This window comes from Suillus plorans (assembly GCF_016647745.1).
Source record: "Suillus plorans strain S12 chromosome Unknown HD556scaffold_1, whole genome shotgun sequence".
NCBI classification, from domain to species: Eukaryota; Fungi; Basidiomycota; class Agaricomycetes; order Boletales; family Suillaceae; genus Suillus; species Suillus plorans.
Genome location: NW_024537385.1, coordinates 1,900,344 through 1,921,273, shown reverse-complemented (window position 1 = coordinate 1,921,273; position 20,930 = coordinate 1,900,344). Strand labels below are relative to the sequence as shown.

The window sequence follows — 20,930 nt, the reverse complement described above, 5'->3', positions numbered from 1 at the left end:
TAGGTGGAGCAATTAGATCGTTGCGGATTCGTTAGTATCCCAGTGTTTCAAATGTCTCAACTGAGAGATTACACCGTCGCGCGGCCGTACGCTACGCAAATAAACATGTTAAGGTTCGCAAGCTGAGTTCAATATGTTCCAGAGCGGACTCAGCAACAATTCTGGATTCCGGTGGCTCCATGATGATGAGAGATCTGCGATAGGGAAACACTACAAAGGCGAGTGAAACAATCAGATCGTTGCAGATTCATTAGTAACTTGTCATCCAAGGATATTATCCCCCGAAAGCAAGTGGAAAGGGACTCGAATACATACCTGCAGGGAAGCGTTATCTATGTCATTTATGTACTATTTGGGAGTAACAAAGGAGTGCTTACCGACATATGCCTATCAGCAAGATGTCAGGGCATAAAAAGTCGGTGTGCGAAGTTTGTTTCTTCCATTAAGTATGTTCTGTATCCCTGCTTGGCTCCACCGATCCGAACATCAACGTTCAACCCCATCATGTACATTCGCTCGTTTGTCGCCGATCAGAATTCAGAATCCAGAAAGGCATTTTGCAAATGGGATTTAAGGAGCAAATGGAACACCGTGATTCAAATATTCACCTGTCACGCGCATGGTCATGAAAGAGTCGATCTGTGAAGCTAGGCGAACCGTACGTACATGGCTGTATCGGAATTTGGCCGGGTATGGATTTGCGAGCGCCAGTGCAGTATGTAGTATGCTGTGTACTAGTAGCAGTGGTTGTACAATATGAGCTATTTTGGACGTCAACGGAGGAAGGGTGGAAGAGAACGCTGAAAGCAGATGTGTACATTGCAGTGTACAAAATGGAATCGCTGTTCAGAACGTTCAGTGGGCGTCTGGAGGTCCATGTGCGGTAGCTGCTAACGTTTTTGTTTCAGACGAGTAAGTTAAGTTCAATTGCCAAGGCCGTGCACGTGGTATCCACATGTCGCCACACTGCAGGGCGAGGTCGGGTTCGATGACAACATTGTGTGTAGCTCATCATCTTGTCACTTGATGAAACTTGTGAAAGTGATCAGGCGCTGTGGCGTTTTACGTATATCATCCATTTTGGGTAGGCTGATAGGAAAATGATCCATTCCTCGCTTTGACTGCCTTCACAGGCCATCTGATATTTCGTCCACCCAACTATCCTGACACCATCCAAAAGTCTGTCGAGTCGGACTGTGCGAGGTATGCCCTACGTTGAACGATAACGTGAATTCCGGGAACTGATGTACTATCTCGTTGATTCTAGCCTTTAGTTTCAACAGCCCGGCAATCATCGTGAACGTAAATCCAGCGGCCTATCACGATGCTAGCACCAACCACTCGGAAGCTAGATTCAGTGGCTACAACGTAATGTGACTCAACCTTCCCTAGCGTGTTTACCACTGCCCCTTCCGAAGACGACATTTTGTCAAGTTTGAGGCGCAGTGTTGAACACCCGGCCCGCATTCCATGGGCTTCTTCTTTGACGAATCTCGGAAGCATGAGAAGCCTAGCTATTCGCACCGCACGCGTGTAGCTGTCCTTTGCGGATTTCTTTAATTTCAAACGCCAGCATGGTAACCCTAGCTATGTGGGTGCGCGTTTGTGCGAGCACACGCATATAAGAGGGGCGTGAGTAGTTGATCAAACCCACAGCTTTCAGTGACGATTCCACGATGACTCTCATGAAACTTCTCTTCCTTGTGCCATCTGTCCTTGTATTCAATAATGCGTATATTTCTCCGAACCCAGCACCCAATGACGATGAAACAATTAGCGGCGGTCCACTCTACGAGCGTATATGCCCGGCCATTTTCCCGATATTACAACGGGTATGTCAATTTTCAATGTCTAGACACATTAACGAATATCATATAACAGTTGTCGGGCTTGATACCCTGTGTTGCAGAGATAGCCGTCATACTCGCGGCTTATTTTCCATCGCCTGTCTCATCTGGAATCCTCTCTATTCTAGTTCACAGCGGACAGCTTCCGGATATGGTACCAAACACGTACTTCATACTCGGAACAATCCTCGTCCTCTTGGGTTGCATGGGACGCCTATGGTGTTTTCATGTCATGGGACGCCATTTCACTCACCAGCTCAGCTTGCGCAAGGACCACTCCCTCGTCACCGCCGGTCCATACAACATCGTGCGCCACCCTAGCTATGTAGCCAGCTGGATCGCCTCATTCGGGATCTCACTCATCTATGCGAGCCCCGGATCGTTCATGCGATCATCAGGGTGGCTCTCCACTTACATCGGGCGTACCATATTTGGAATATGGGCACTCCAACTCATACTGACCGGCGTGCTAAGCTGCGCACGGGCTATCAGCGAAGATGCGATGCTTCGCAAGCGTTTTGGGGCGGAATGGGTCCGGTGGTCTCAGAGGGTGCGCTACAGACTCATTCCGGGTGTATTCTAGTGATCTTTTTTATATCTTTGTTATGATTCAGACTCTAGCCTTGACGCGATGTCATATTTGTAGTTTTTTGATGTTTCAGCTTTCCGACCAGTACGATAATGATGTGTATTTCATGACCTTTTATTCATACTTTTATAAATCTCGATTGTGTGGAAAGGACTGGTATGTGCAACTGGATCACACGATGAAAACCAATGCTTTTACTAACAAGCGCCATGTAAAGCAAGTCAGTGCACCTGCCTGGCGCTCAGGCACGTGTTACGGGTGTTTGACTACATACTTACGGATCCCACTCTTGCTTTTCAGACTCGTGGACTCTATTACTAAACGTTTTGAACGGTATGAGACATTCTTATGTTATAATCGCTGCTAACCAGAATGCAACATTGTCGCGCACACGCATCTAGGGTCAACCGGTCATATGCGGTAGTTCAGATCCAGAAGCCAGGCTGCGATATATGACGCACCAGCCGATCGTATCTTGATTGCCTTTTCCGAACACGTGTAGTTCCTGGCCGGCATACTCCTTGGTAAGTACGTAGACGCCGCGATCGCCGGCGTTAACTTTGGTTGAACGACCTATGGCGTTGATGTTATGGCCATGCGCCAAAGCTTGCTATTTGATAGAACCGGAATGACTGCTCTTGTTTCTGTTGGGAGACGGTGGTCATCATCGATGCACGGGGAACATATCGGATTCTACTAGAGGCGTTGATCGGTCTACTTATTGTGATTCGGCAAATGTTGTCTGATGGTAGATTGCCGCAAAGTCTCAGATCTCATGCACGCGCGCGATCACTCAGTGCATCGATCGACAATGTCAGCGCCGGCGGAGCGGCAAGACGATGAACTTTGGATTCTTGGCGAGTGAGAGCTTCTGATGTCCATCTTCGTTCCATTCAATAGTATTTTTTTTTGCTTGCACTCAGTACACGATCACACTCGGTTCGTCTACTCTCTGACAACTTGACATTATCAATTTTCTTCGCTTGTCGTTCAAACAGCGAATAGACTGGCGAAACGAACTGTTATTGAGTACGGTTTCCAAAGGTCAATCATTTACACCTCACATAACCATCAAACATGAGAAGACTCGTCAGAGCGATAAGCGGATCTATGATCAAAGGCGTCACTATGTCCATAAAGAAATACAACATTTGTTTTGTATGGTAAGACCTCAAACTACCGGTATTCACATTCCCTTTAGTTGACCCCGTCCTTCTTGGCAGCATATACAAGCAAGTCACACACACGCTTCGAGTAGCCCCACTCGTTGTCGTACCATGAGATCAACTTCACGAACTGCGAGTTGAGCATGATACCAGCACTGGCATCGAAGATGCTCGATGCGGGGTGACCGAGGAAGTCCGTCGAGACGACGCTGTCGTCGGTGTAGGCGAGCACGCCATTCAGAGGGCCGTCAGCGGCGGCCTTCACTGCCTTCTTGATGTCATCATAGGTGACAGGCTTCTTGAGGCGCACGACGAGGTCGACGACAGATACATCCAAAGTCGGGACACGGAATGCAAGACCACTACAAGAAGGTGCTTAGCATGTTGATGTTATGGGTAAACTTCGATATCACATACGTGAGCTTGCCGTTCAGGGAAGGAATGACCTTGCCGACTGCCTTGGCAGCACCCGTGGAGGACGGGATAATGTTGTTGTTGACAGCACGGCCACCGCGCCAGTCCTTGTTGGAAGGACCGTCGACAGTCTTCTGAGTGGCTGTCGTCGCGTGGATGGTTGACATGAGACCCTCCTCGATGCCGAAGTTGTCGTCGATCACCTTGGCGAGGGGTGCAAGACAGTTGGTTGTGCAAGATGCGTTAGAGATCACGGTGTACTTGGAGTCGTAAGCGTCGAGGTTGACACCGCAGACAAACATAGGTGCGTCAGCTGAAGGGGCGGAGATGATGACCTTCTTTGCGCCACCCTTCAAGTGAGCAGAGGCCCTGGGAGTAATCTCATCAAAAGCACTCGATCCCTAATCAGGAATCCTTACTTGTCGATAGTGGTGAAGACACCCTGGTCACGTAGTTCCAATCAGCTTTCAACTCGAGGGCAGCATTGATTGAGAAACTCACAGTGGACTCGACGACGTAATCAGCGCCGACCGAACCCCACTTGATGTTGCTCGGATCCCGCTCACCGAAAACGTGGATAGGCTTGTTGTTGATGTAGAGCTTTCCGTCCGCGGTGTGGACGTCGCCCTTGAAGCGACCGTGGACGGTGTCGTACTTGAACATGTAAACCTACATTTCCCACCGATTAGATCGAACTCGGTACATGTCGATAGCTCATCTACTGACCATGTAGTCCAATTCAATGAAAGGACTATAAATGTATATCAGATATAATTTTGGAAAATAGGAGGTGAACCCACTCATTGATGGCGACGACCTCGATGTCCTGGTTTTCGAGGGCATTACGCATGACGATGCGGCCAATACGACCTAAACGTGAGATATCGTGTCAGATGCATTCGCTTGTACAGAATCAAGAGCATATACTCACCGAAACTATACAGCAACAAAAGAGACAAGCATCCGATTAACGATGAGCGCCTCGACCGATAATGAAAACATACCCATTGATGCCGACTCTGACCTGCGTGCGATGTCATTAGCGACCGACCGTGTGCTTGTTGGATGAAGATGTACTCACCATGTTGGTTGAGAGAATATTGTAGTGATGGGGTGAAGTGGAGAAATGCGGATATGGGAGGTGAGATGAACCTTTTATACTAGAATCAATATTTGGGTGGGTCGATCTAATCAGTACTGATGCGATAACGTCAACTGGCGGCGAACCCCCGAAGACCACTCCGTTTCTTGCGATTGCTAATCACTGTTCGCACAGCAAGTACTAGTGTAGGTATGTTAGTAAGTATCTCCGTCCTTCTCTCAGCACCGTTGCCAGCCAAGGACAGCAAAATTAAGCAACGTGCTCTGGTTTGGACAAAATGAGTGGGGCTCTCAAATCGATTATAGGTCAGTGACCACCCAAATTGTTTATCGGACATCGTTCGGCTCGGATTTGTGAACTAGCAGTATCGTACCATCAGCATCGCACCATCAGCATCTGTCCAGCCTTTTTCTTCAAGAGGTCTAGTTCGTTCTCGCTCTCGTTCTCGCTTTCCTAATAATTTCTCGATGCTTCTAGGCAGTTTTTGATTCAAGGCACATGCGCAGTATCCGGTGTGTTCATCCGATCTCCCTGGTGAGGTTCTGGGCGCAGACAAACGCTATCACGATCACCTCCGAGCTGCCTGATCAATCAGGCGTCACTCACCTATCGAGTAATACTCGCCCATAACGCTCCCTGGTCTACGTCATACTCGGCTCATCAAAGTATTGCCGTCATCATCACTGATGTAGTCCACAGGCAGTGTCAAACGTGCACGAGAACCTGACTCGCTCTGTCACTCGTGGTGTCAGTTTGGCGGAGTCTGCCTGTAACATATACGTTTCTCACAACATCTCCATCACTACAGGTCATATAGGCTCCCCCTCACACTAGTATGTTTGGAATTAGAATCCATTTTCGTTAACTCGGGTGGATCACACACGGGCGAATGGACTTAGTAATACTCTAAGTCTACAGCTGTACAGACTAGAATAATGCACCACTGGAAACTGCAACAGGTGGAATCAATAAACCAGGTGTTTGTGCCTGGAGTGTATGGGACCAGACAGTCGGACGTGACATGACGGCACGGAAGCGCAGTCATTCCTGATGCATTTACACACCAGCTAACCAAATATAGGGTGAAATGTCGATGCTTCAAGGGTAGATGAGTCGTACTCGCTGCATGTTAGCTAGGGTCATACCGAATCAAGAAGTGTCATTGTGAATAGTATGTCCTGCATCTGACATTCCTCACATTCGCCGATTGAAGATCAAGGGCTACGCGGCGCGGTGGACACAGGTTATAATTGCATCGTAGCTGGGCATCACACCATCATGGAATACGTCCACCTGCAATTTAAATTAAGCAGTCAGTTTTCCCCTGTCATACCAGCATCCCACACCGTCCAGCGGTTTTCCTGTAAAGTAATTTCCTGGCCATGCTGCCAAGGGGATCCTTTCCAATTATCAACCCCCGAGAGCGCAGATTCTAACAATGGGAGGAGAGCGTCTGCGTCTTGCTTGAATAGAACTTCGGGCGACGATGAAGTCGAGATGCGCATGCGCACCGCTTGAAATTCGGTGTCATTCGGAGAGTGGTTCTGGCGCATTGCAAGCGCATGATCTCCCAGGATAGCGATAAACCCGGTCGAATCACTTGGTTCGCGTGAGGAAGTGAGGAATGCGAATGATGTGCGTGGTGGAACTGGTTGGTCACTATCGCGCAGAAATCATGAAACTGATCAACTATCCAGGGTGATGGTTATGAGCTTACATCCAGCGTTCTTCATACTGCTCCTGTTCTCCCGTCTCGGGGTTTATCCCAATTCCAGTTTCCACTTCTTCTCCATCACATGAAGTCATGGTGCCTTCATCAGGGGAGCCATCTCGTCCCTGGGAATCAATATAATGATTCCATCGGAAACGCAGAGGAGTAGAGGAGAGTGTGACACGGATGCCAGCAAAGCCCCATTTAATGGTGCTCTCTGGCAGTAAAGGCTTCGAGAGACGTAAGTCGAGGTATAGTTGCGTGGAATCTTTGGAGTGCGTGGACCGGGAGGAAAGCACGAGAACATCAGAGTCTTCGAATGGTTGTCCACCATTCCTAGATATATTCTTTCTGATTGTTATCGAGGGGGTGCCATATAATAAAGGCTCGGGCTGCTCCAGCACACAGTCGTTCATCGTTGTGAGTAGTCAGAGACAGTAAAATTGGAAGCGACCGTCCGGACCGTTCGATCTGGGACCTGGACTCCTTACCGTCCGAACCTAATTTAGCAATCCGGATTCCGGAACGCCTGCCAGGCTCCTGATCATATACATACCGCAGCCGGAGAGGTCAAGGCGGTCTGCTATAACCGAGTACAAACTACTAGTTACCAACAGTTCGTGCATTCCCTCTATATCTGCACATGGAACATATTTTGCTTGTGTTTTGACTTACTATCATATCATGATGCAATTTTGTTATGTAATCGTTCTGGGCCGTACCTGGACCGTCCGAGCCTAATTTAGCAACCCGGCACTTCCAGGCACCTCCGCAGCTGGACTCCGAGCCGGTCTGTACAATGCAATTTTGTTAAATGTCACGCTAGGTCATATGACGAACCCGATTTACGACCAGTACGAGTGAGATTTATCTTACAATTTCAAGTACTCATGCGTTCACTGATGCTTATTGGATGACCTAGGCTACGGTATCATACTCATACGTGTTAATGTGCGATCATACAACCATTTCGTACGGTTCAAACTCCTGAAACTACCTCGAGAAACCTTTCGAGCAACCTGCATTCAGAGGCAAGACACCTCAGCTCCACTCCGAACCGGAACATTATGTTGCATCGCCCAACATTAAGGTCTTACTGAATACAAGTATATCAGTGGGATGGCTGCCAAATATGACAGTGAAACATACGCAGGCGATGATCTAAAGTGATTTGAATAACAGCCTTTATTAACTCCTTCTTCGCCCGAGAGCCCGAAGATTCTTTCTCCTTCTTCTTGGAGAGTTCAACGGATTCTTTCTCCTCCTTCGCCCGAGAGCACGAAGATTCTTTCTCCTTCTTCGCCCGATAGCACGAAGCTTCTTTCTCCTCTTTCTTAGAGCGTTCGAAAGCTTCTTTCTCCTCCTTCTTAGAGCGTTCGAAAGCTTCTTTCTCCTCCTTAGAGCGTTCAAAAGCTGCTTTTGCCTTCCTCTTCAAGGGTTCAAACGGTAACTTTGCCGTCCAAGCAGGCAAATTTCCTTGAGATGGATAGACAGCAGTCCTCACAGCTTCTTCATATGCGCGGGAAGCAGTAGCCACAGCGTCTTCACATGCGCGGGAAGCGGTAGCCACGGCGTCTTCATATGCACGGGAAGCGGCAGCCACGGCGTCTTCATATGTGCGGGAAGCAGCAGCCATGGCGTCTTCATATGCGCGGGGAGCAGTAGCCACAGTTTCTTGATACGCCTGGACGGCAGTGCTCACAGCTGCCTTTACAGCAGCTGCATGCGGAGATGCGATGTACTGCTCGAGAACGACATAAAAAGAGGGATCATACGTTTGCTCGTCTTGAAGATGGCGCCGCCTGTCGTAAACGTAGAAAGAGTGTTCGAAGATAATCACAACAGCTAAATGATCAATAATAAGCAGATTCATCGCAGCGTGACCTTAAAATTCACCAGATCCGAGCTGAACAATGTTCTCCAAGGGTGTTGAACCAGAGGCCTGGCACATTCACAACATGAGAAATGTGTGTACAATCTGTGACCAATTGCACATACCACGGAGAGCAACCTAGACTGTATCTCAAGACAGCGATTCTCATCAAGCACGTCCTATTGATGCATCAGCAATGTCGCTCGCGAGCAAGGCTCTAGACTCACTCTCTATTTTGAAGGATTTGCGATTTTAGTGGTGAGTAAATCTCGAACTCGACGGAGGATCAGCACACTGACTGTCTGTCAGTAAATGGGCAATGCCGTCGGTGAGCAAAGCTAGAACTCGAACTCGAATGAGGTCGGAGAGACTCACTCGCTGTCAACAGATCAGTGATGTCGTCGGTGAGCAACATTCGAGCTCAATGGCAGATGAACACACTCACGCGCTGTCAGCAGGGATTAGCAATTTGATTGGTCAGTGATGCTCGAATTCGCCTGCGGATCATTACGCTTACGCTCTGTAAATGGGCGAACGATGTTTTCAGTCAGTATGGCTCAAGTGCAATGGTGGATCGACCGACTCACGATCTGTGGATGGAGGGGAAATGTGTTCAGTCAGTGAGGGCGACATAGAAGAAACACACCCACATCCTAACAATGAATTCATGATCACATCGGTGAGGAGGGCAGGACATCGACAGAGCATGATGACACTCACAAGCTGTCAACGGATGGACGATGTCTTCGATCAGCATGGCTCGAGGTCGAAGCAGGATCGACAGACTCACATCCTGCGAACGGCGGGAAACGACTTGGATCAGCATGGCTCGAGGTCGAAGCAGGATCGACAGACTCACATCCTGCGAACGGCGGGAAACGACTTGGATCAGCATGGCTCGAGGTCGAAGCAGGATCGACAGACTCACAAGCTGCGAACGGCGGGAAACGACTTGGATCAGCATGGCTCGAGGTCGAAGCAGGATCGACAGACTCACACCCTGCGAACGGCGGGAAACGACTTGGATCAGCATGGCTCGAGGTCGAAGCAGGATCGACAGACTCACAAGCTGCGAACGGCGGGAAACGACTTGGATCAGCATGGGTCGAGGTCGAAGCAGGATCGACAGACTCACACCCTGCGAACGGCGGGAAACGACTTGGATCAGCATGGCTCGAGGTCGAAGCAGGATCGACAGACTCACATACTGCGAACGGCGGGAAACGACTTGGATCAGCATGGCTCGAGGTCGAAGCAGGATCGACAGACTCACACCCTGCGAACGGCGGGAAACGACTTGGATCAGCATGGCTCGAGGTCGAAGCAGGATCGACAGACTCACAAGCTGCGAACGGCGGGAAACGACTTGGATCAGCATGGCTCGAGGTCGAAGCAGGATCGACAGGCTCACTTCCTGCGAACGGCGGGAAACGACTTGGATCAGCATGGCTCGAGGTCGAAGCAGGATCGACAGACTCACATCCTGCGAACGGCGGGAAACGACTTGGATCAGCATGGCTCGAGGTCGAAGCAGGATCGACAGACTCACAAGCTGCGAACGGCGGGAAACGACTTGGATCAGCATGGGTCGAGGTCGAAGCAGGATCGACAGGCTCACTTCCTGCGAACGGCGGGAAACGACTTGGATCAGCATGGCTCGAGGTCGAAGCAGGATCGACAGGCTCACTTCCTGCGAACGGCGGGAAACGACTTGGATCAGCATGGCTCGAGGTCGAAGCAGGATCGACAGACTCACAGACTGCGAACGGCGGGAAACGACTTGGATCAGCATGGCTCGAGGTCGAAGCAGGATCGACAGACTCACAGGCTGCGAACGGCGGGAAACGACTTGGATCAGCATGGCTTGAGCTTGAAGCAGGACCAAAAGACGTACTATCTGCAAGTAGATGCTCAATGTAAATGATAGCAAACTTTGAAGTTCCTGATTGGCTTACCGAAATATGTGGAAACCATTTGCCCAATATCCCTATCATTACCTGGTGACCCTGAGATGTTGTTGTCTTTGCATATCTTTGGAGTGTTCTGAACAATATTAGTCCCTAATGCTTGCACCAAGCAAACCAGAACATGGGCAGTTACCTCTGAATTGCATATTTCATGCAGAGCTCCAGATTGGTCTGCTGGGTTGAGACGAACAATTGCTCCAGTACTTCATTATCCAGAGTTTCAGCCGTCCGTTCGATCAGTGGACTACAATCTGCACCATCCTTGTTCATGTCTAATGGATCAACGGTCATCTTGTATCGCAACTCGACCATCAACCGACTTACCAGGAAGGCATACGTGACATTTGGGAGGCGGTGGGAGGTCTTTGAGACGCTTCAGTTGGGGCCCATTAGCAAATGACTCTTCGGCGTGTTTTGGGGCCCGTGTTGCAGCGTCTTCTGGCGGTATTTTACTTTTTTTCAGCTGTTTGAATGCGATGTCGTAGAGTGCATCAAACTTTGTGAACAATATGATCACTGGAACTGAGGATTGTGATTCTGCGCATCAGTCGAACATCAGCGACGCTTGGATGCGAAAGCTTACTGCTTCCCGTGTCGCACTGAGAGAAAAATTTACGTTCAGCTGCGGTGAACGACCTGCATGCCTCGTCCATTGGGATACAGTACCTATGTTGAAACCTTGAGTTAGTGCATGTCGTGAATGATGCATGATGAGCTGCAATTACCAGATGACATGGAGCTGGTTTTTTATTCGGGTTTCCTTGGAGCGGTGAGTGATAAATGCCTTGACCGTGTTGAATTCTGATTCCCCGCCTGCCTCGAAACCGCGTGAGTCATGGAAGACAAATCCCGGGTTACTTTTAAACATCATTTGGTTATTGATGTCGTGCTCTCCACGCTGAGAGTACGTCAGTCCATGTCCTGAAGTAAGAGCACACCTTGATACCTCTCTAGATGCCTGTAGAACTGCAGGATCGATCTGATGTCATGGATCAGTACCATCCTCTTACTAGCAATGTGATGCCCACCTTTTTCCCGGAGCTGTTGTATATTTCAGGGTTGTCGCTTGTGTTGCAGACTCTCTGGAGGATGGTAGTTTTCCCTGCGTTCGCTCTTCCTATGACGAGGATTCGAAAGCTACCGATTTTCTCTCTTATCTTTGAAGGATCCATGGGGGAAGGTACTAGTAAATGTGACGGAGAAGTACTAGTGTTGGTGTAGCCTTATAATTATTGCGATGTGTGAACCCGGTAAATGCCCAACCCGAGCCTATCTAGAATGTTCAGTGGGCAATGGGCGATATTCAATGTAGATATAGCTGTCACGGTGTACCATGAGGCAGATGCACACCCGTAAGTTCCGTATGAGTCTATTGTCAAATCAACTACACCACTTGAAACTTCAGACTAAGTAAGTATCTATTCGTAAGATAGCTATCTCGTACGTACGTACACTAGCTAGGCTAAGAAACACACGACAGGCATCGGAGTCGTACTATATATTATGACACGTGCCCTCCCCAAAGTTTGTGTTACTATTACAGCAGAGGTCAAGACCTCCAGCACCGCTCGGTAAGGTATTTTCTGCTCGTGTATAAGGTTAGGTACCTTACCATCACAGCTATTGAAGCTCGTCCAACTGCAACGATGTCATGATCTAGTAGCAGCACATTGTCCTGTTCAGTTTTTGTTGCCGTTGTTCCTACTAGTACTACTGGGCACAAGGTCTTATCATTACGTACGTTGCACATTGTTTAATAGCGCGGTGGTGGGTCCGATTAACTATATAATAATTAACCCCAGCTCTTATCGCAAGCTATAGTACCAGAACGTTCTTGTGACCCACTATAGGTCCGCGTCAAAAGTACTAGTAGCTCAGAGCAGAACTCTTCTCTAGATCAAACCAGCATGGCTACTAATGCTCCTCACCCCCCAATGGCTCTCTACATCCACGGTACTCAATTCTTGTCGCCAAATACTATCACCGCTGAATGTGTCCAATAGGTATCACCATCGATTTCAGCAAGTCGAAAACGAACATAGCATCTGCTGAAGTACGGATTGGCGAATCATATTCGCCAATTGAACACAGAGCAGCAAAGAGTTTGCGACACGCGTATTCTCCACCCATGTAAGTACTCGACCCCAATACATGTTCTCACCTGAGTTACTTCTGTGTGTTTTTGCCTTAGTGTGCTTTCTCGCGGATATTCGTTTGCCTTGCGTATGCATTACAAGAAACATTTCAGAACCAAGCACGAAGACATTGCCTTCGACCCAGATGACATGTTCCGTGCGTACAATCCAAGTCAACGAGGTGAAACAAGAATCATTGCATTCTCGCCTTGATCGCTCACGGATTCAACCTCACATGCACAGAATACAGCAAGGTTTATAACAACATCACGATCGTTGTCAAACTTTCCAGTGATGCAACAACCGAAGTAAGGATTCACGTCCGGCATCGAGCCCGTCTAAATCGTAGATTACATAGCAGGCTGAGCAGTCTGGCTCCCCCGATCAAAGCCTTCCGTCTACTACTTTGGAAATGTTTACGCGCTGTCCTCGGTGAGCCATGATGATCATAAAGTGCCGTTCTTGAGGTTAATGCTCCCAAGGTTCCGAATCCTAGTGATAGGAAAGGTATCTGGCTTTCTCTGATCTCAGGCCAGCCTTGACGACGTGCTTTACCAGTCTGGCGTCGGCAAGTCGTCTCTGATCAGCCAGGCATTTGGAGTAGAAAAAAAGGTGGACTGAACACGACCCTTCAACGAGCACAGTTACTCATATTGTCAATAGATCATTGCAGACGATGAGCCAGGCGAGGCCAACATCGACAAGGAACTCATCTCAACTCGGAACGAAAGGTTTGTTCTTCACGATAGCAAAGGTTTTGAAGCAGGGGACGAAGGCAATTTCAAAATTGCCCGAGATTTCATTGTCCATCGGAGGACGATGTCTCCGGAACATCAGTTGCATGCCGTTTGGTAGGGATTCATCTCGACCATTCCGTTATGGTGGACTGACCAAATACACGGAAGGCTTTGCTTTGAGATACCTCGTGCAGGCGGACGTTTTCTAGAGACGGGAACTGAGGATTTCCTGAAATCGAAAAGTAGTGGAGAGTTAGGAAACGGTAAGTGAATCAATAACTATCTCTCTGCTGCGTTGGAGCTCATGCTTTGTCACAGTTCCCGTTATCATCGTGCTTACCAAATACGATCTGCTCGTCGATCGCATAGAGCGAACTCTAGGTAGAAGCCTTTTGAGCGACAAAGACCGCAAGGAATTTGTTAAGACGAAAGCAGAAGCCGAGCTGCAGGATACCTGCATAGGACCTCTAGAGCGATTTGCAGGGCCTGATATTCCCCACGCTATGATCTCTAGTGTGTATCAATACTTCGACAAGTTTATGCGTGCCTCTGACGCATATTATTACAGCCGAAGAAGACTATGAAGAGACGCTCGCCCACCTGATCCAAATAACTGAACAGTGTGTCGGTCAGCACTCTGCGTCGGAGGCCTCAGCGACAGCCTCCGTCGCTCAGCACTCCGCGTCTGAGGCCGCAGTGATGAGCTCTATCGCTCAGCGAGTGGATCCTGGACTCAAAATAAAGGCATCAATCGAGTGAGTCTTGCTTGCTTCATTCTTGTCTCGTGATTTACGCAGCATCAGAGTTGGCAAGAAAAGTTTGTCCCAGTTTCGCGTTCATGATTACTGAACACATTGTAAATCTTAATGTCTTGCAGAATACTGGAAAGCGCTCAAGTCATGCCCAACGTTCAAGAAGCGCAGGATGTGGGAATGTCTACATGTGCTTCATACTGACATCGTCAATGTGTGGAACTTCCATGACCCTTATCATGTAATGGGCATATTATTTGCCGTTGTCGCATCCACCCTAACGCGATTTGCACATAGCACTTGGACAGTCAAGACTTCAGGGATATGATGCTCAAGATAGTCGATAAGATGGAAGTTGGACCGACAGGTTATTCCACCAACATCAAGTAGGCTGGTCTTTTACGTGACAGACGAAATCTGATCTCTTTGAATGTTTACAGGACTCCAATATCCATGGTGAGCGCTATATCTGTGGTGGCCGCTATTGCGGGCATCGTGTCCGCCCTGGCGGGACCTGCGGCTCCCATCGTAGTACCGATAGCAGTAGGTGCCGTACTCGCCACATGGGTTTATGAAATATACCAAATATCGTACGCAACACTATTTCTTCATGTACCAAAGGATATTAACATTTCTTTGTCAGCCACCCGGTGCTTCGGCGCTTCATGGCCTACATCATTCACCTTACGCTTGTGTTGCAGACACTTTTTATCGTGTCAGAAGGCCAGGAACTCACTCGTAGAGCCATCAAGCTCGCGGTTACTTCCTACCTCGCCTCCCCAACGAGCAAAGAAGTTCCTGCTTGGATTCAAGATTATGATGAGCAATTGAACATCCTGGAACGTGCGGATTGTGAAATCTTGGATAAGATCATTGATGTGATGCAAAGGTACAAGATCGATGCGGCACAAATATCTAAACTTCGGGCAGATGTTCCTCCTGTGGATTTGTCGTCGGACGAACCATGGTAAATCGAGAAGTCGTAGCACTTGGTTGTTTCTTTCCTGGATGGTTTTGCGCGTGGGCGGTGTCTGAGTGCTGACGCGATTGCAGACGGTGCTCGCTTGTACTAGTATGTAACTGGATTTATGACCGATCACGACACTGTAGCCTATGATATATGATACATGTTCTATTATTAGGATGTACACGGTCACTAATAACTATTGTCACCTTGCGATCATCGAAATATCGAGCGTGTACTTGATATTCGTCCAATACTTTGTTGTATTTTCGCGACCTATTCTATGCCAAAGACCATCCTTCTCCTCGGTCTGCTCGATTTTAGCTTTGCTCATGTCCGATCAGTAACATGGGGATGTCATTCACGCAACTTACAGTGTACACCAGGCGATAGCCCTTGCACCGTCTCCTGCGCCGTCTTTTGAGCCCGCCGAGACAAAAACGTGTTTTCTAGGTGGGTTTGTCGTTCTGTATCAGCTGTCCAAGCTCATGCAACTCAGGCGGCGCGAACGCAGCAGAACACCAAGCATTTTGACAATCGGAGACTCTGAAAAATTGGCCTCTTCCTTTGTATTCAAGTTGCTTAAAAGTCTTACATCCCCGATGTCCGAGCTTGACAGGAGAGTCCTTGTCATGTAAGCGCCATCGGATGTCATGCACTCTCAGTCGGTGGGCCTTCATTTTTGAATCTAACTATACACTTTCTGATGTCAGCCTATTTTAGTTCAGTTGGAAGCCACCCCGGAGTCAGAGGCAGCGTTTTTCCCTCGTTACACGGACGAGTCGATGTATGAAGACTTGCTGGAAATATCACTTGCTCAACAACTTGTAGAGGTCGCGAAGCGCTCTGAGGAAGATATAGATACAAGCCATAGTCGAAGTGAGAGAACGGATTCACGTTCGGGTATGTACGTCTCTTAAACTTCAAAAAGATGGAGTCAAGCACCTTACAGACATTATAGGTGCGCGATGGAGACTGGACAGCGCTGAAAGTGAATAGAATCTCTGAAGGTCATCATCTCCCTATTCTCTGTCTGTCCCTCTCCTTCACCTCCTTCGATATCTTCAACGCCGGACATGCTATTAGGAGGACTGGCTGCGAATTCACAAGCTTGGGACCTTTTCGCGCACATGCGCTACGTTGCGCACCCAACCCCAGATGCTCATCTTTACGCATTGGTGATCCGCACTTGTGCTTCGACTTTCTTATCTCCCGAACCCAAGCGTGCCCTAGACCTGTGGACTGAGATGCTCGACGCGGGAATTGTGCTGACCGAAGGGTATACGATGCAGTGATCCGTGCTTGTGCGAAGGCTGGAGGAGAATGGTCTCTGAGGTCATCAGCTTTGCGCGGCAGATGTGCGACCGCTTTGGAGGCGACTGGTTACGAGTGTACCTACATATATATACCCGTTAGTTTTTTCTCCAATGTGTCGTATATAGACGTCCCTTTTTTCGGATATTCCTACATTCACCAGTTGCACTCGGCTGCGGAACGATGTTCCCGTACTCCACCATTGAAGTTATGGCCAGCCAAACCTAGTACGGTAAAGGGTCTTGTGCAAGGGGGAATTCATGGCGTGACCGTGGGTAGCAGGGCCGGTGTCTGTTGTGCTACTAATTAAGTCATACGGTGCGATTCGCTAGCAGCGCCGCAAGTGGTGGGTTAAACTCAACGTCAAATCAGGCACTTTGTAGCATTTTCGCAGCTTTGCGTCCGACCGAATTCCTCTTGCCGAGTTCAGGATAGTCTCATCCTCACAGGCTACTTACATACATTAGGCAAATGGCACAGGCACAGGAAAAACTGGGGAAGGTGAGATACGCTCCTTGTTTGGCTTCGATGTCAGGTCGCCGCTGTTAGGTCTAAGGTGAGCTTCTTCCAAGCCCTTGGTTCTTGTTGTGAGAACTGAAAAGTACGTGTTACGCCGGACAATTTGAACCCTCAACCAGAAATTGCCCTTCCACGTACACTTGCTATGACTTTGCGCGGCCAAGAGGAGACAGTTCTTAGAGGACTCGTCTGAAACTGGGAATCTAGCGTTTTGTGAGGGTCAATTCTGGGTTCACGTTGTCTTATTGCTAATCTACTTCGTTCTTAGGCATCGTCGATGACATCGGTGGGAGAGAACTCTGTGTTCCTTGCATAAGGTGGGAATCATCAGCACTGTTAGCGATGCGAACGGTCATTTTATCGGAAAACAGAACATTTCATCGAACATATGTCGCGCCTGAGAGGAAGTTGACGGGTATATTACGACTCTAGGCACCGTTCAACCTACTCCGTCTGTCTTGCTCGAGGACGAGCAGAATCACAACACATCGTGGCTTAGTTTGCATCGATGAACCGATGACATAGGCAGTGCACTCGATATCGTTTAGCGGGCAAGAAGTGCAAAGGGAAGGTACGATACAAATGCCATATCCAGCTGGTGGATTGCCCTTGCACTCTGAAGCTTCGACCCTATGAGAACTCAAGAGTCTGAGGGAGGGGAGGTAAGTCTACATCCCCCATGAGTCCACTTGTACCCCTCATCTGCGTACAGGTCCCCGCCTTGGTCCTACAGCTCGGCATAACTTTGGACTTGCAGGTTCCGTGGAATATCATGACTTGCATCACGCTTATATTCGTCTGCTGGACTTGCATCCAGCATGCTAAGACTAACATTCTTTTTATTGATTACTTCATCGGCATGGCAATTGCTGGCATTGCTATGGATGCCATACACATGACACTGCTGGTCCGACCCCTTCACACCTTCCGTCATCAGAAGCAAACACGGTCGGCGCACGAACTCCCTTGGTCCAAAAGGTTCATCTGGGCTGCGCAATTGTGTGGTTCACCCAGAGGAGTGGGCTGGAATCATCAAGTAAGTTTACCCTAGAGTACCAGTCGTTCGCAAGCCCTGATCATTCTCATCTGCAGGTGAAAAACCTGCTTGGGCACTCCGCAAAATCAAGACAGGAATTTGTCCTTTCGCGTCTAATGAGTGCAGCTAGGCACTTCTTGTGGTTCGACTTTGCACAATTCTACATAAGGCACAATCCAGCATATAAGTCCGCTGCGGCGTTCGCATCTCAAAATTTCACCCGTCGCATTCTGGCCTGTGGTGGATATTTAGTGTTCTATTATTGCTTGGGTGTTATCATCCATTCATTGATGGCGGCTCTTGCTGTAAGCTGCACGTCGTCTAACCCAAGCTCTTGGCCCAATTTCTTTGGGAAATGGGAGGACGCATATACTATCAGACGATTCCGGGGGTAAGTCATTCGTCTGGCACATGCTCTGTGCTCAATATATTGTTCGTTGGCCAGTTGAACTTGGCATCAATGTTTTCGACGCGTGAGTATTGATTCACTGGAAATTACAGATCAAGTATACTTACCGTCAATCGGATCAGTTCCTGGTTCCCTTTGGCCAGAAGATGGCATCACTTCTTGGCTTCAAACCCGGAACAAACGGATCGTCCTACACTCAATTGTACACTGCCTTTTTCGTCTCTGGCATTACTCATATAGGAGGCGACGCAGTGCTCAACTCCTCTCGCCTTGGCATTTCGAGCCCTTTCTTCCTATATCAGGCATTCGCCATCACGTTTGAGGATATGATCATAGCTGCTGCTCGGCGTGCGGGAGTGACAGAGACGAAGTGGACGCGTAAGATGGGATATGTGTGGGTCATTTGTTGGTTTATTGTTACTGCGACACCATGGGTCACTGCTGTGGGCATTGCTGGGGTAGAAGGTGGTGGGGCAGTGCTCCCCTCCAATTTTTTTCTACCTTCGTTATGCGACGTTCTCATCAGATATGTGGGCATTTGGTTGAGTTCTTGTAAGCTTAGGCATATCCGCTCTCTTTTAGTGCGCGTCGCATGAATGCTAATAGTTACGCCTCTAATTCGAATACCCTGATGTACTGTTCTGATATATGCCCACATCCATGAGATCACAACTTACTGTCACAAGGAGCACATTCCAGTAAGGGAGATAGCTCATCGTCGAGATTATGATTCAAGGCGTGTTTCGACAACTTCCTTAGCAGAAAGGTTCAAATAGCTGAGCCGATTATATTCACAAGACGTAACGATGACATGTTATAGATTTGCAGTACTGGAATCTTGCAATTCGAAAGGGCACCACGACCCCTAGAAGAAACAGACTTGCACGATGGTAACAGTAGCAGTTACTAATAAGCCTAATAAAGCAATTAAACCACCAGCATTACCTGCCCCGCGCTATTATAATCCAATGTCAACAACCATGAAATCTTCGTTTGTCTGAGTAGAGTAACTTGCCTTTTCTGGCACACCCGTGGAGTACCCAATGGTGTAAGCGATGCGAGCGAGCACCCAGAAGAAACTCGTAGTGGCAGCGAAGTGAGGATACTTCAGTCCAGTTATGAGAGTGCTGCAGATACGTGTCCACTGAGTGGGTCCTTAAGTCAGAGTGCAGATCGACTCACGAAATAAGAATCAACGGGATATTCTCGAGAGTGTTCTGATGGCAACCTAAATCCGGAGGATCAAGTCAATATAATGTACTGGGCTGGCGTCGAATGTGAAGGACATACGCTGGACACAGTTGTACCGAAGAGCAGCTGGATTTTCTTTTAGTTGAGCGTTCTCCGCATACACTAGACCAAGTTGAGTAAGAAAGCGAGAGAAGGTTAAGGGAAGGCTGACGTTGAGGATAAGGAATGCCCGCTGCCTTCCTGGCAGAGCCGATACGTACGATTTGCCATACGATGACCCAGGCAGCTGACAGCAACGAGGCAGCCACGTATTGGTAACTGAGCAAACCATCAGCGCATGGCAGATTCGAATGTACATGCTTGGGCTTACCCGTCTGGTAGAACTAGAGTCATGGTGTTCCGTGTGAGAGGGTCGAATGAGTTAGGAGAGCGTTGATTGAGATTGAAGATGGTGTGCTGGCGTCGAATTAACAAGTATGTCGAGTTTAAAAGGTTTTGTCAAGCTGTGTTGACTGCTGTCAGGCTTCTTGTCGCTGTGACGGTTTCAGACTGCGGCAGTGCCACCAGTGCTACTGATCGTGCATGGTCTCGAGCGACAGCGTGGTTACCCGGGCAAACGTTGAATTACTCATTCCCCGGTCAACGTTAGCAATGATTCAGCTTGGTCACTGCAGCTCGAAAGATTTCTAATCCCGGCGGAGGCAAACTTACATAATACAACTTGAGCAAAGTCGTCAGCTCACTCTTCCTGTTGTTGGACCAACTGCACTCGGCGACAGTCTTCGATAGACGCAGCAGACACGGCGTACGCAATAGTAGCTCTACACTGTACTACATGTGTAGCTTCATACTGTTTAGCTGAGCTGCGACTCACGCGACGTTTCGACGCGACCGCTTTACCTTGTGTACGTCATAACTCGATCACTTTCAGATATTGAAAAAAACCTTAATTCAAGTTTACTTGGTACTGGTTACTATTATGTAGACTTAAACGCTATCACGATCACCTCCGCGCTGCCGCTTCAAGCTTCAAGCGTCACTCACCGATCGAGTAATTAATACTCTCCCTTGACATCCCCTGGTCTAGGTCATACTCAGTTCATTAAAATAATTTTGCTGTCATTATCACTAATGCAGTCCACAGGCAGTGTCTAACGTGCACGCGAATCTGACTCACTTTGTCGCTCGATCGGGAGTCTGCCTG

General features: G+C 48.5%; 10 protein-coding genes across 10 annotated transcripts; 5 read left to right on the top strand and 5 right to left on the bottom strand.

The window, feature by feature from the left end:
- The first annotated feature begins 1,305 nt into the window (after nucleotides 1–1,305).
- HD556DRAFT_44345 (uncharacterized protein) lies at nucleotides 1,306–2,485 on the top strand. The gene is made up of 2 exons (XM_041310617.1): nucleotides 1,306–1,832; nucleotides 1,882–2,485. The coding sequence occupies exons 1-2, from the start codon at nucleotides 1,677–1,679 to the stop codon at nucleotides 2,428–2,430; spliced, it is 705 nt and encodes a 234-aa protein (XP_041168014.1). The 5' UTR covers nucleotides 1,306–1,676; the 3' UTR covers nucleotides 2,431–2,485.
- Nucleotides 2,486–3,445: 960 nt separating this feature from the next.
- HD556DRAFT_44125 (glyceraldehyde-3-phosphate dehydrogenase) lies at nucleotides 3,446–5,187 on the bottom strand. The gene is made up of 9 exons (XM_041310605.1): nucleotides 5,098–5,187; nucleotides 5,021–5,040; nucleotides 4,948–4,952; nucleotides 4,817–4,886; nucleotides 4,743–4,767; nucleotides 4,518–4,685; nucleotides 4,436–4,458; nucleotides 4,020–4,385; nucleotides 3,446–3,964 (listed from the first exon to the last, which is right to left on the bottom strand). The coding sequence occupies exons 1-9, from the start codon at nucleotides 5,098–5,100 to the stop codon at nucleotides 3,634–3,636; spliced, it is 1,011 nt and encodes a 336-aa protein (XP_041168013.1). The 5' UTR covers nucleotides 5,101–5,187; the 3' UTR covers nucleotides 3,446–3,633.
- A 763-nt stretch (nucleotides 5,188–5,950) lies between these two features.
- HD556DRAFT_44225 (uncharacterized protein) lies at nucleotides 5,951–7,462 on the bottom strand. The gene is made up of 3 exons (XM_041310610.1): nucleotides 6,836–7,462; nucleotides 6,264–6,777; nucleotides 5,951–6,214 (listed from the first exon to the last, which is right to left on the bottom strand). Exons 1-2 carry the CDS (start codon nucleotides 7,243–7,245, stop codon nucleotides 6,432–6,434), a joined length of 756 nt encoding a protein of 251 aa, XP_041168012.1. The 5' UTR covers nucleotides 7,246–7,462; the 3' UTR covers nucleotides 5,951–6,214; nucleotides 6,264–6,431.
- A 368-nt stretch (nucleotides 7,463–7,830) lies between these two features.
- HD556DRAFT_43280 (uncharacterized protein) lies at nucleotides 7,831–8,953 on the bottom strand. Its single transcript, XM_041310584.1, has 4 exons — nucleotides 8,930–8,953; nucleotides 8,828–8,881; nucleotides 7,979–8,771; nucleotides 7,831–7,925 (listed from the first exon to the last, which is right to left on the bottom strand). The coding sequence occupies exons 3-4, from the start codon at nucleotides 8,700–8,702 to the stop codon at nucleotides 7,915–7,917; spliced, it is 735 nt and encodes a 244-aa protein (XP_041168011.1). The 5' UTR covers nucleotides 8,703–8,771; nucleotides 8,828–8,881; nucleotides 8,930–8,953; the 3' UTR covers nucleotides 7,831–7,914.
- HD556DRAFT_1522659 (uncharacterized protein) lies at nucleotides 8,899–10,622 on the top strand (the record flags this gene model as incomplete). Its single annotated transcript, XM_041309201.1, has 6 exons — nucleotides 8,899–8,957; nucleotides 9,012–9,030; nucleotides 9,091–9,106; nucleotides 9,161–9,178; nucleotides 9,254–9,381; nucleotides 9,426–10,622. 6 exons carry the CDS (start codon nucleotides 8,899–8,901, stop codon nucleotides 10,620–10,622), a joined length of 1,437 nt encoding a protein of 478 aa, XP_041168010.1.
- Nucleotides 10,623–10,798: 176 nt separating this feature from the next.
- HD556DRAFT_1454124 (GTP-binding protein) lies at nucleotides 10,799–12,031 on the bottom strand (the record flags this gene model as incomplete). Its single annotated transcript, XM_041308096.1, has 6 exons — nucleotides 11,698–12,031; nucleotides 11,616–11,648; nucleotides 11,395–11,567; nucleotides 11,253–11,335; nucleotides 10,994–11,191; nucleotides 10,799–10,941 (listed from the first exon to the last, which is right to left on the bottom strand). Exons 1-6 carry the CDS (start codon nucleotides 11,839–11,841, stop codon nucleotides 10,799–10,801), a joined length of 774 nt encoding a protein of 257 aa, XP_041168009.1. The 5' UTR covers nucleotides 11,842–12,031.
- A 545-nt stretch (nucleotides 12,032–12,576) lies between these two features.
- On the top strand, nucleotides 12,577–15,264 carry HD556DRAFT_1436082 (uncharacterized protein; the record flags this gene model as incomplete). The annotated part of the gene is made up of 16 exons (XM_041305511.1): nucleotides 12,577–12,622; nucleotides 12,673–12,799; nucleotides 12,861–12,985; nucleotides 13,048–13,112; nucleotides 13,166–13,236; nucleotides 13,287–13,311; nucleotides 13,363–13,416; nucleotides 13,468–13,655; nucleotides 13,710–13,804; nucleotides 13,860–14,054; nucleotides 14,110–14,296; nucleotides 14,345–14,358; nucleotides 14,419–14,534; nucleotides 14,591–14,679; nucleotides 14,734–14,883; nucleotides 14,937–15,264. The coding sequence occupies 16 exons, from the start codon at nucleotides 12,577–12,579 to the stop codon at nucleotides 15,262–15,264; spliced, it is 1,875 nt and encodes a 624-aa protein (XP_041168008.1).
- A 583-nt stretch (nucleotides 15,265–15,847) lies between these two features.
- On the top strand, nucleotides 15,848–16,863 carry HD556DRAFT_1319543 (uncharacterized protein). Its single transcript, XM_041301287.1, has 3 exons — nucleotides 15,848–15,925; nucleotides 15,981–16,646; nucleotides 16,700–16,863. The coding sequence occupies exon 2, from the start codon at nucleotides 16,334–16,336 to the stop codon at nucleotides 16,550–16,552; it is 219 nt and encodes a 72-aa protein (XP_041168007.1). The 5' UTR covers nucleotides 15,848–15,925; nucleotides 15,981–16,333; the 3' UTR covers nucleotides 16,553–16,646; nucleotides 16,700–16,863.
- Nucleotides 16,864–17,722: 859 nt separating this feature from the next.
- Nucleotides 17,723–19,131, top strand: HD556DRAFT_1436080 (uncharacterized protein; the record flags this gene model as incomplete). Its single annotated transcript, XM_041305510.1, has 4 exons — nucleotides 17,723–17,752; nucleotides 17,803–18,126; nucleotides 18,183–18,431; nucleotides 18,628–19,131. The coding sequence occupies 4 exons, from the start codon at nucleotides 17,723–17,725 to the stop codon at nucleotides 19,129–19,131; spliced, it is 1,107 nt and encodes a 368-aa protein (XP_041168006.1).
- A 148-nt stretch (nucleotides 19,132–19,279) lies between these two features.
- Nucleotides 19,280–20,425, bottom strand: HD556DRAFT_43137 (uncharacterized protein). The gene is made up of 6 exons (XM_041310579.1): nucleotides 20,097–20,425; nucleotides 19,938–20,044; nucleotides 19,826–19,888; nucleotides 19,718–19,763; nucleotides 19,551–19,662; nucleotides 19,280–19,490 (listed from the first exon to the last, which is right to left on the bottom strand). Exons 1-6 carry the CDS (start codon nucleotides 20,117–20,119, stop codon nucleotides 19,401–19,403), a joined length of 441 nt encoding a protein of 146 aa, XP_041168005.1. The 5' UTR covers nucleotides 20,120–20,425; the 3' UTR covers nucleotides 19,280–19,400.
- Nucleotides 20,426–20,930: the final 505 nt, after the last annotated feature.

What these genes read in the sequence shown, in the direction of transcription:
- HD556DRAFT_44345 (XM_041310617.1), top strand. Translation starts at nt 1,677, where the DNA reads ATGACTCTCATGAAACTTCTCTTCCTTGTGCCATCTGTCCTTGTATTC. An exon ending in TTTTCCCGATATTACAACGG is followed by an intron (nt 1,833 to 1,881) that starts GTATGTCAATTT and finishes ATCATATAACAG; the next exon opens with TTGTCGGGCTTGATACCCTG.
- HD556DRAFT_44125 (XM_041310605.1), bottom strand. An exon ending in GAGGTCGTCGCCATCAATGA is followed by an intron (nt 4,768 to 4,816) that starts GTGGGTTCACCT and finishes ATACATTTATAG; the next exon opens with TCCTTTCATTGAATTGGACT. An exon ending in TCATTGAATTGGACTACATG is followed by an intron (nt 4,686 to 4,742) that starts GTCAGTAGATGA and finishes TGGGAAATGTAG; the next exon opens with GTTTACATGTTCAAGTACGA.
- HD556DRAFT_44225 (XM_041310610.1), bottom strand. Translation starts at nt 7,245, where the DNA reads ATGAACGACTGTGTGCTGGAGCAGCCCGAGCCTTTATTATATGGCACC. An exon ending in CAGTATGAAGAACGCTGGAT is followed by an intron (nt 6,778 to 6,835) that starts GTAAGCTCATAA and finishes TCTGCGCGATAG; the next exon opens with TGACCAACCAGTTCCACCAC.
- HD556DRAFT_43280 (XM_041310584.1), bottom strand. Translation starts at nt 8,702, where the DNA reads ATGAATCTGCTTATTATTGATCATTTAGCTGTTGTGATTATCTTCGAA.
- HD556DRAFT_1319543 (XM_041301287.1), top strand. Translation starts at nt 16,334, where the DNA reads ATGCTATTAGGAGGACTGGCTGCGAATTCACAAGCTTGGGACCTTTTC.
- HD556DRAFT_43137 (XM_041310579.1), bottom strand. Translation starts at nt 20,119, where the DNA reads ATGACTCTAGTTCTACCAGACGG. An exon ending in TCGGTACAACTGTGTCCAGC is followed by an intron (nt 19,764 to 19,825) that starts GTATGTCCTTCA and finishes CTCCGGATTTAG; the next exon opens with GTTGCCATCAGAACACTCTC. An exon ending in ATCCCGTTGATTCTTATTTC is followed by an intron (nt 19,663 to 19,717) that starts GTGAGTCGATCT and finishes ACGTATCTGCAG; the next exon opens with CACTCTCATAACTGGACTGA.